The following is a 12,011-nucleotide window of genomic DNA, read 5'->3' as shown; positions in this document are numbered from 1 at the left end:
AAGAACATGAAAATCAAAATCAAGTTATAATCTTGTATTGGTATGAAACATATCAGCAAATAAGATGTCTGAAAAGGAGGGCGCATCAGAAGAGCTAGAGAATATTGCTAATCAATGTATAAAAGAATCTGAATCACAGTCAGGGAAGGAGCCTGGATTTGTTAGAGAAGCATCAGATTCACTAAATGAAGCTTCTCATTACCTGGAAGGGAAACCTTCTGACCAGATTTATGAAACACATCCCAGAATGAATATATTAGAGTCAACATCTTCCTCTGGAAGCAAATCTAAGAAAAATGCAGAACAAAATAAAAATCTTCCATTTTCTGAAACAAGCATTAGAAATGCCAGCCTAGTGTCAAAAATAGAAATTTCACAAAGTTTATCATCACTAACTGGGAGTACTACAGAATATCAGGCTTTTAACTTCCAATCTCCTAAAACAGTAGGAAAAGTTAATCCACAAGTCTCTGAAGAAAACCAGAAACAACTTGGCTTTGAGTCAGATAATTTTACAGTTAACCTTGAGGCCAAGGGTTTACTAGAATTTCCTAAGGACATTTTAAAAACCAAATATGTAAAATATCTATATTTAGACAAGAATCAAATCAAAACTTTTCAAGGGACAGACTCAGGTGATCTGCTAGAACTCGAAATTCTGTCAATGCAAGAAAATGGGTTATCATCACTTCCATCTGAAATTCAATTACTTCATAATTTAAGGATATTAAATGTCAGTCACAACCGAATATCACATATACCTAAGGAAATATCACGGCTTAGGAAAGTCAGGCAACTATTTTTTAATAACAATTACATTGAGAGTTTTCCTTCTGATTTACAAAGTCTTGGAAACTTGGAAATTTTAGGTTTGGGTAAAAATAAGTTAAGAGAGTTACCAAATACTCTGCCTAATTTTGAAACTTTGAGGGTTCTCAATCTGGAATATAATCAACTAAAAATATTTCCTAAAGCTCTATGCTTCCTTCCAAAGTTAAATTCACTAAATCTTACTGGAAACCTGATAAGCAGTTTGCCAAAAGAAATTAGGGAACTTAAAAATTTAGAAAAACTTTTACTGGATCACAATAAACTTACATTTTTGGCTGTGGAAATTTTTCAGTTACTCAAAATAAAAGAACTCCAACTGGCTGACAATAAATTGGAAGTTATTTCACACAAAATCAAGAATTTCAGGGAACTTAGAAGTCTTATACTTGATAAAAATTTATTGAAAAATATACCCGAGAATATTTCCTACTGTTTAATGTTGGAATGCCTTAGTCTTAGTGATAACAAAGTAACAGAACTGCCTAAGAGCATCCATAAGCTTAAAAATTTAAGAAAACTCCTTGTAAACAGAAATCATATAGTGAAAATAACTGAAGATGTCTCACATCTTGGTAATATATGCAGTCTAGAATTTTCAGGAAATATGATCACAGATGTTCCCATTGAAATAAAAAACTGCCAAAAAATAACTAAAGTTGAACTGAATTATAATAAAATAATATATTTTCCAGTGGGACTATGTGCTTTACATTCTCTTTACTACTTGAGTTTTAGTGGAAATTATATTTCAGAAATACCTGTGGACATATCTTTCAGTAAACAACTGCTTCGCTTAGAGTTTCATGAAAACAAACTCCTCATGTTTTCTGAGCATTTTTGTTCTCTTAGTAATCTCATATACCTAGATCTTGGCAAAAACCAAATAAAGAAAATTCCACCATCTATTTCCAATATGGTGTCACTCCATGTACTTATTTTATGTGGTAATAAATTTGAAACTTTCCCTAGAGAATTGTGTACTTTAGAAAATTTGCAAGTACTTGATCTTTCGGAAAACCAATTACAGAAAATCCCTTCGGAGATCTGTAATATAAAAGGAATTCAGAAATTAAACTTCTCAAGCAATCAATTTATATATTTTCCTATTGAACTTTGCCAACTACAATCACTGGAACAGCTGAATATAAGTCAGATAAATGGGAAAAAGGTAAGAATCTGATATTTTGGGTTTTGGGGGAAGGAAGGTACTGGAGGGGGTCAGAATCTAAGCTGCAGGATATCTGCATGTGTATATGAGTGCTCATTTTAAATTTGGCTAGGTAATTTTTTGATTTATTGTAGAGACGAGGTCTCACCAAGTTGCTCGGGTTGATCTCGAACCCACAGACTCAGGCAATCCACTCGCCTCGGCCTCCCAAAGTGCTGGGATTACAAGCTGAGCCACTGAGCCTGGCCAACAATTTCTTAATAATTGTTATAACTAGTACACGGTTTATATAACTAATCCTCTTGATGCTATACAATTTATGGGTGTTGTAATTTTTCTTCATAATAATATGTAATGATGCATAATAATGCATAATGATGAATTTCTCCATAAATACAACCTTTTTCTTATTTTAGACTATTTTCTTAGGAAATTCTCCTTGAATAATTGCTATATCAATGAAAATAAATGCTCTTAGAGTTTAGCATTTTATTTTACTCAAACTCTAAGAATACATTTTATGTAAATATTTGTTTAAAAAACTAAAACATTACTGATTTATATTAAGATCTTAGTAAACAAATGAAAAGAACACAGTATCTTTAATCTTTAATACTGAGCTATTTCCTAAAGCAAGACTTCCCAAAGTCTTTTCCTAAAAGTCCTAGTACTAGGAGCTTCTGATTTAAAAAAAAAAAAGATGGTGGTGGAGAGTGATTGATGGGGAAACAGTGTCTGTGAGCAAATATGAGAGATTCCCAAAAAACCCTGGAATTATCTTTTGGAGGGTAGGCCCCTTGTAGTACACTTGCAATTTGTTCTTCCGGATAAATGGTCAATCAAAATTTTTATCTGGAAGTTCTGAGAAGGTTGCTTCATGATTTGAGAAAGGAATGTCCCAAGTTGTGGCAAACAAGTGGCTGGTTCTTCTGCCATGACAACACACCTGCCTATAGCACACCGAGTGTTCAGCAGTTTTTGACCAAAAATGGCATCACCCCCATGCTCCACCTTCTCTATTCACCTGCTCGCTCCCCAAGCAACAATTTTTTTTTTGTTTCTCCAATGAAAAAAAGTCCTCAAAGGGAAATGTTTTTGCTAATGTGGAAGAGGTGAAACAAAAACAGCGGATGCACTAAAAGGCATCAAAATTGACAAATTCAAAAACTGTTTTGAGCAGTGGAAAAGTCATCTCAATAGGTGTATTGCATCAAACAGAGTACTTTGAAGGGAGCTGAAGTCTAAACATGTAGCAATACATACACAATTTTTTTTTTTTTTGAGTTGGAGTCTCACTCTGTTGCCCAGACTGGAGGTAGTGGCTGCTCCCGGTCACCGCAGCCTCCACCTGCTGGGCTCCTGCAATCCTTCCACCTCAGCCTTCCGAGAAGCCGGAATTACAGGCACGCGCTACCACGCCCGGCTGATTTTTTTGATTTATTGTAGAGATGAGGTCTCGCCAAGTTCCCAGGTGGGTCTCGAACTCGCGGGCTCAGGCAATCCACTCACCTCAGCCTCCCAAGGTGCAGAATTACAGGCTGAGCCACCGAGCCTGGCTTGTTGTTGTTATTTTAGTGCCTCCTGTAGCTTTGAGAAGCAATGGGTTCTTCTCTCTCTCTCTCTCTTTTTTTTTTTTTTTTTTTGAGTTGGGGTCTCACTCTCTCGCCCAGGCTGGAGTGCAGTGGCACACTCACAGCCACTGCAGCCTTGACGTGATGGGTTCGGGCAATTCTTTTACCTCAGCCTTCCAAGTAGCTGGAACTACAGGCATGTGCCATCATGCCTGGCTAATTTTTTGATTTCTTGTAGAAATGAGGTCTCATCAAGTTGACCAGGCTGGTCTTGAACCCGTGGACTCAAGCAATCCTCTCACCTCGGCCTCCCAAAGTGCTGGTATTATACGCATGAGCCCCTGCACCCGGCCTGGGTTCTTCTCTTAAAGAATAGCAATGTATGATAGTATGTTAAATGCTCTGGAGAGTCCTGCACTAAAGAAATTGACTTGTTTCTATGTAACCTATAGTTCCCAAATTTATTTGACCATTTATAATGTAATACCTATTATATAATACATTTCCAGAAAGGCTACTCCAGGGAATACTTGCTTAAGTAGATGGAATAAATGACAGTGTATCTTGTATTTTTAAAAGTTGCTGTTGTACTAAAAGACACTTTTTAGTTCTGCAGTATAATCATCAGTTTATTCCTTGACTGAATCTTCTCACTTTGTCCTCTGGTATCTTAACCTTGAGTATCTCAATGGTCATGTTCTTAATTTTCTCTTCTCTGTTAACTCCTTCCTAAACTTCACCACATCTGCTGTCACTTACATGCATATGATCCTCAAATTTCTGTAACTGGAGCCGATCTCATATCAGTGCTCTACTCCCATAGTTCTCAATTTTTCCTGGAAATTCTATGTTCTATTCTTCTGTTGTCTCAAACTCAACATAACTTCAAAATCAAATCATTTTTCCCCCAATATTACTTCCTTCAAAACTTTTCCATTTCTGTTTCAATGTCAACTTTCTTCAAATATGCAGGCCAAAAACCATGGAGTCATCTTTGTTTCTTTTTCATCTTCAGTTATGCCTAACCTTACAGCAGAATTATTTCACTCTTCCTCTGAAAAAGCTCTTAGTTATCTTTCTCATTTTCTAAAGTCACTGTCTCCATCCTGGTCTGTGAGCATCACTTACTTCATGCAGAGATTATGCCAGGAGCCTCCTCCCTTTTAGTAGGCCTTGTTAAAGTTATTATGACTTCATTTCAGAGGACTGTTCTCAACGTATCATACTTGCCTGTCAGGAATCTAAGTTGCGTGTCCATGGCCTACTCAAAGTAGGTGGTTGCCAGAGACACTAGTACACATCATTGCAACATCATGACAAAGGTCACCGGATTAAAAAAAAAAGATTTACAAGAACTCCTCTCAAAAAACCATTACACGTGGCTGAAAATATCACTTTGATAACTCCCTTGTGGTGGAGATGAAATGCCCAACGAATTCATTTTTGTAATAGCAAATGGTCACTAAGGAGTTATCTGAAGATGAGTCAGGTTAATTATAGAGTTTTTATTTTGCTAAGGGAAGGGTTCCCTATAGGAATCATCCCTCTACAGTAACTCTGCTGTTGCACAGCTTTCAGATACCTCTTCAAATACATGAAGAGCAAGTAGTTAATATTTGTTTGAATGAATGTCAAATGATGAACCTGCCTGCCTTTCTTGATCTGACTCTTACTTCATAAGCCTGACTCTCAAGTCTTGCCATACCATTGTTCCATGCTCCTTACCCAGATATGTCTCCTGCTTCCCATAACCTCTCTGTACTGGTCAACTTCTCGGTGGCCATTTTTATGCATGATACTTGTCTTGCCTTAAGTGTCTTTTAAACTCTATCCAATCCTGTTTATTCTTAAGAGGCTATTCAAGTTCTACTTTCTATATGAAGCTTTACATTAGTTCTCTGCATTAGGGTAAATTGAAGCAAGGTGGACCAGTGCCATGGTAATAATGCAAAGAATTGCAAAGACAAAGCAAAAGAGTTTATTCACATTTAGAACAGACTCTAAATGGGCCAATGCAGGCAAGCACAATGTGGCATTGGTGATTGAGGAGGGCGAGGGCTTTTAAAGTTTTAACAAGGTTAAAAAAAATCTCCAGCAGCTGCATTCCTAAGTTTTGATAACACTAGTCTTGTGTCTTTGGCATTGTCTGGGAAACCAGTCCTGTGACACCTGGTGGTGGGCATATAGGCAGTCACAAAAGGCTGATTACAGTTAGATCAGCTTGGTCTTGTATAGCTGGAAAACAAATGCCTAGAATAAAGGAGTGATCAGTATAAGACATACTTGGGAGATGCAAAACAATTATCAATAGCTAGTTCTGTCCTTGGCTAATGATTAGGAAGTGAGGAGTGGAACAAACAGCTAGCAAAGTATGACAAGGCCTAAGCGATGTTAAAATGACTGTTCTTTAGCTAACATTGCTCCATTTTGACTTTACTCTTTCACTCTAATTTGTAGTGATACATCTTCTCTAAATTTTCATTCAGCTGTTATTATTTGTATTTTTTATTTTGTCACTGGATTACCTATTGCTTCTTGGTGTTTCCCGATTGTTTCATATGCATGTACTTTGTTCCTTGGACTAAAATGTAATCTCCTTGAAGTTAAGAATTGTTTCTTATGCTTCTTTTATATCTGAAAGAACACTGAGTACAATAATCAGTGTGTTTAGTTATTTCTGAGGGGCCCCTATATTCAAAAATTCTTTGTTTATAGAACTTCCTTTATTTCAAAGACCACTCATAATGGCCTTATTAACTTATATTCTTTAAATTTGCAATTTATACTTCACCTTAAGATAATGTGTTAATTCCTGTTGTTTTGCAACACTTTTTGTATTAGGATTTTTATTTGAGGCTACATTGCCAAACTGTGTGACTCCATTATTGAACATTTACTAAAAATGCATTGTGCTTGGGAACATGTTTACTAAAAAGTATAAAATGTGCATCTCACCTAATTTAATAATCTAAAGAAAACACACATGGGACGAATAAAGAGCGAGGTTGGTAAGAGAAGAAATAAAGAGATCGAATGTGGGATGGAGTAGTTGGGAAAGTCTTCAGGGAGGTGAAGAAGCCAAAGCAGGATTGGATTTAGGAGAGGAGAAAGGGATAAGGAGGCAAAGGATACTGAGTGTTGGGAGAGTACGGAAAATGGGTTGGCGACCACAGGATTGAACTGGTAACATTGGTCAGATTGGGAAGGTACTTAGATGCCACACAATATCTTGTGTGGTTTTAGCTATAAGGGGGAGTTAGTCACAAAGAATTTGTGACATAAAGAAAATATTTCCTTTCTAAGACAAAAATAAAATTCCTCCTTTCATTTAATTTTAGAAAAATTCTAGTCATACAAAAATGTGTGTTTATAAAAGTATAATTGTTTAATTTTTGTTACAGTTAACAAGAATTCCAGAAGAACTATCTAATATGACTCAACTTAAAGAACTTGATATCTCAAATAATGCAATCAGAGAGATTCCAAGAAATATAGGGGAATTGAGAAATTTGGTTAGTTTACATGCATGCAACAATCAAATAAGTTATCTTCCACCATCTTTTCTATCTTTAAATGATCTCCAGCAACTAAACCTGAGTGGTGAGTGTCAAGCATAACCAATAAGCATAATCAGTAAATAGAGTATTAGTGTGCATTACTATTTTTGATGACAAGATACAGAATGGCCAACAGTCAACATGATGTATTAAGTGCCCATTGGAAGGAAATGGCTATCCTTGATTCAGAAAAGGAGAGCAATGTGTAAGGTCCAGTTTCTTCCCTGAAAGAGATTAGAATCCAGCTGGAGAAGCTGCACATATTTTCATTTATTTTCTCTCTTCTCTGCCTATACCCAGTCATTCAGTATTTCTTCCCTTTCTGAGCCTAACCTCACCCTTTCCTCCACACACACACACCTGTGCAACCTCATGTCAGTGTTTTCTCTGTGTTTTCTTCTCCTGCTGGTTCCCAAGATCCCACTGCTATACTCTACAGCACTCTGATATCTTACACAAAGTCTTTTACAAAACAAAGTACTGCAATAACCAAAACAAAATAAAAATGACACTGTAGAGATGAAAATAAATCACTCTAAAGATATCAGAAAAGATTTCCCAAAGTACAACAAACACTAAGCTGATATTTAAAAAAATAATTTATAACATGAAAGATTTCAAACAAAATATAGAAAATAATAAACACCTACTCAAAGTTACAGGATGCTAATAATTTGTGATGTTAATATTTTGTGATATTTACTTGAGATATTTTTATTGTTAAGAAATAAAGTTGAAACATTTTTTGTATATCTCCCCAAATGAGAGGTAACTACTTATATTACTTATCTCTCTATTAAAAAGTTATATTGAAAATTTTAAATCATACTAAATTATATCATGTTTTACAAATCACTCTGTAACTTGCATTTTGCATTCATTATATTTCTAAAATCAATCCATGTTAATATATATGTAGACCTAGTTCATTTTAAATGGTGTATAATAATTATATGGTTAAACAACAATCTATTATCCTGTTGATAGACAATTAGGCTGTTTGTTTGCTATTATAAACATCCTTGTACATGTTCCTAATATATATATCTGCTTGAGATTTTCTAGAGCATAAAGCTATAAGTAGATTTGCTGGATCAGAGCATCTGTACATCTTCATCTTCACTAGATTTTGACAAATTGATCTCCATAGTAGTTTTTACCACCTAACCAAATGAATGATTGAGTTTATGGGATTTTATATTTCTTTTGTTTAAATTTTATTTTAAAGTTGTGGGGTACAATTCAGGGTTAGGTATATAAATGTTCATTATGCAGGTACCCTTGTTGATGAGGTGTGCCCCTCCCTCCCTGGCAGTTTCCCGCAACTGCCAATCCCACCCCTCCTCCCCTGGCAGTTTCCCACTACTACCAATCCCTTTCTTATAGTATTATGATAATTGTTCAAAGTCTGCTTATGAGTGAGAGCGTATGATACTCTGTTCTTTGTTTCCATGATAGATCACTGAGTATGATAGACTCTAAGGAATTATATATTTCAGTTGGAAGTAACTTTTATAGCTAGAGCTCCACACCATATTAAATTTAGATTTCCATATTAAAAACAAAGCTCATCTTTTTGCTAAAATAATACTAATACTGCAGTAAAACCTGTAGTAATGCAACAACACTTAGATGTAATGCAATTAACTTTTGTCTCCTGAATTCCTAGAACTCCCAGTATGCTAGTTGTGTAGGTAAGTGTTGGTTATAACTATTTTATTCCCAATAATTTGCAATCAGTTGAAATAACTGAACTCTGTAATTGATTTTTTAAGTTTTGCTTGTGTTATGGCAAGATTTTACTGTATTTTAGGGAAGTTATCTTTTTGTCCAAGTGTAGGACATACTCCTCTTACTTAATATTTGTGCATAAAAAAAAAAAAAAGCTGGCCAAAGTCTCTGAGCCTATTAAAGAACAGAACCACCAACTAGAAGCATAGTCCTCTGGAGGCTTTCTACTATAGTATCAAGACAGAATGGGAGGGAACATAAGATACATTTTTCTGCAAGCTTGGCCAGTTCTCTGTCAGTCCCCATCAGAATTAGAAAATTTTAAAGCTCACTGTATCAGTCAGGGTCTAATCAAGAGACCTAAACCACACCTAGATAATGACTAAGTATAATATTAACTACATAACTGGAAGGATTAAAAGAGAACTCTAAGGTTATCAGAGAGGAAGCAAAGGCAGAAAGCAATAACTACTCCTATGGCCGAGGTAATAAAGATGTTGGAATTATTAAAACTAAGAAGCACAGAGCAGGGGCTATACAGGGGTGAAACTCAGATACCTGGGATCTGAGACTACTTGGCTGATGCTGCTGTCTCTGAGTCTGTGGGGACGGAGCTGGGAATGATAAAGCTGGTTCTGCAAGTATTGGAAAAACTGCAAACTACATTCATCTATTGCTATGGGAAGGCACCCCTGCTGGTGGGTCAAGGAGAGGGTTGGGATGATATAGGTAAAACCAGTAAAGAAGCCCACAGGGATGGTGTTGGAGCTAGGAGACAAAACCTAAACAATCGGCATATTCACAGTCACAAACTCTTATTGCTGGATTGTGTGATGAAAAAAGTAAAGGATCTGAAGGAAGAAGGCCTGAGTTCCATTACTGTCTTTCATAAAATGAAGCTAACAGGAAAACCCATGCCACAGATTGAGTGTGAAGACTGAAGGAGACTTTCAAAGCAAGTAACACACCATGAACACAGTATTCAAACAAAAGACATTTATTTATTTATTTATTTATTTATTTATTTTTGAGTTGGAGTCTCACTCTGTCGCCTAGACTGGAGTGCAGTGGCGCACCCCTGGCCACCGCAGCCTCGACCTGGTGGGCTCTGGCGATCCTTCCACCTCAGCCTTCCAGGCGGCTGGAACTACAGGCGTGCACTACTACGCTTGGCTAATTTTTGATTTATTGTAGAGATGAGGTCTCGCCAAGTTGCCCAGGTGGGTCTTGAACCCTTGGGCTCAGGCAATCCACTCACCTCAGCCTCCCAAAGCGCGGGATTATAGGCTGAGCCACTGAGACCGGCTCAAAAGACATTTATATGCTCTTGTTACTTAACCCCCATCACTAACTGTAGTCAACCCAGGAAAGTAAGACCTTTGAACCGTTTTTTCATATGCAAGATAGGAATGCTGTAACTTGTGCTTGTTCATAGAGTAAAATACAATTAGATAAAATTTAGGAAAATATTTTAACAAGTGTGAAGCATGATACCAATGAAAGATATTTAAAAAGGAATTCCTTTCTTTCCTCACCACATGGACTTTGGAGTTGGACAGACCTTGGTTAGCATTTTAGCTCCATCATTCACAAGGAATTTTTCTTTTTTCTTTCTCCCTCCATCTCAATAAAACTTTGTGTATACTAACAATTTTTTTTCAATGTTAAGATTCTTTTTCCTTATCTGTAAATGGGAATAAAATCTACTCTTTGTGTTGTGATGATTAAACGATCAAGCACTAAGCACTTATGGAGTGTAGGTGTTTAACAAATATTAGCACCTCTCTCCCAAGGAACCAAAATACCAAATGAAAGAAGGTAGATTGACATGTAAGCTACTCATGGTTGTCATCAGGGAGGACAGTTTTCTTGCCTACATATCTCATAGTTTTCTCTGCTGATCTACATTGATAATGCCAAAAATGTGCGGGGTCCAGCCCCTGCCGGGTCGTGAGGTTTCCTGAAGGAGAGACGGATTAGGCGAAAGACGAAAATAATAAACTCAGACACATGCTTGCTGAACAGGTGACATCCTTTATTAGTTAACAGAAAACTTTTATACTATTCGTAAAGGGGCAAGACAAAATTCCTTCACGTACATATCTTTTAAAAGTTACCACCATCTAGTGGTCTTAGAGGAAATGAACAAGCCAAGAACACTATCTACTTTCACTTAAACGAAACATAATGCATACAAGGCTTACTTTGATTTCGGTTCCACATCACTTGTCTAGTTAAAAAAGCCTTAAAATCACTAAAAAAAAACTATAGATTGTACCTAGTGATAGTAGGAATATGAAGCCCATGAACTTGACCAAACAACAGTGGCTAGCATTTAAAGAATAACTATGAAAGTGACTTACTGTGAAAATACATACACTAATCTTTACTCTGAATAAACATATAAAGTGAACTAAACATAATGAAATAAAACTAACACAACTAAAATTATTATGGTTGCATGATTGCTAATGAGTTTTTAAGTTTAGGATAATGGTGATTTGGCTGTTTTCCCTTATGCTTGGCAACCTCCTGGAAAACATCTTTGTCTTAAGATAGGTACTTGAGCAGTTATAATTATCTTTAAGGCACCAATTTGATCATTGTGTGCTTAAGCTTATGCACTTAAAACAACCTTCAAAGTAACTATAAAACACTAGACTATAGCATTAAAACTTAATTAATGACTAAAAGTAAAAACCTTGTTAAACATAACCAGAGCCTAATAATTTTTGTCAACCCTTATGCATATGTATATTTATTATATAAACTTGTATGATATTACATTTACCAATTACGATTAATACATGGATAAAACGATTAGCATGTCTAGAATAGCACTACCGGCAACTCTCTTCAAAACAGTCCCAAATTACAGTCCTTGAAGTGCTTCAAGAAAGTTTCCAGGTGCACAGTTCTTCAAGTAGCAGGAGTTTTTCTCTTTTGGGCTTTTATGACCTTCAGAGCTTTGTAATCGCCTTTCTTGTCCAGGTGTCTTCATTACTTTTCTCTTATCCTGCAGTGTTTATTTCTAAAGAAAGCTCAAAAGAAGCTTTTAGTGATGTTCCCAGGCCCCCAAGGTTGCTTTCTGTATTTAGTTAATTTATCATAAAAGTATGTAGTATATTATGAATTCAGTGAAAACCCACTCTA

The 12,011-nt window shown here is 36.1% G+C and overlaps 1 protein-coding gene across 1 annotated transcript in view; it reads left to right on the top strand.

The window, feature by feature from the left end:
• Positions 1-12,011, top strand: part of LRRD1 (leucine rich repeats and death domain containing 1) — a 30,570-nt gene continuing 18,559 nt past the window's right edge. Inside the window, exons 1-2 of the mRNA XM_008070581.1 lie at positions 1-1,999; positions 6,972-7,170. Of these exons, the coding sequence (XP_008068772.1) occupies positions 65-1,999; positions 6,972-7,170 (2,134 nt within the window). The 5' untranslated portion in view covers positions 1-64. The remainder of the gene's footprint in view (positions 2,000-6,971; positions 7,171-12,011) is intronic.

This window comes from Carlito syrichta, unplaced genomic scaffold (genome assembly GCF_000164805.1).
Source record: "Carlito syrichta isolate Samal-C Ts95f unplaced genomic scaffold, Tarsius_syrichta-2.0.1 Scaffold313769, whole genome shotgun sequence".
Classification (NCBI taxonomy): Eukaryota; Metazoa; Chordata; class Mammalia; order Primates; family Tarsiidae; genus Carlito; species Carlito syrichta.
This window is presented reverse-complemented; position numbering and strand designations above follow the sequence as displayed.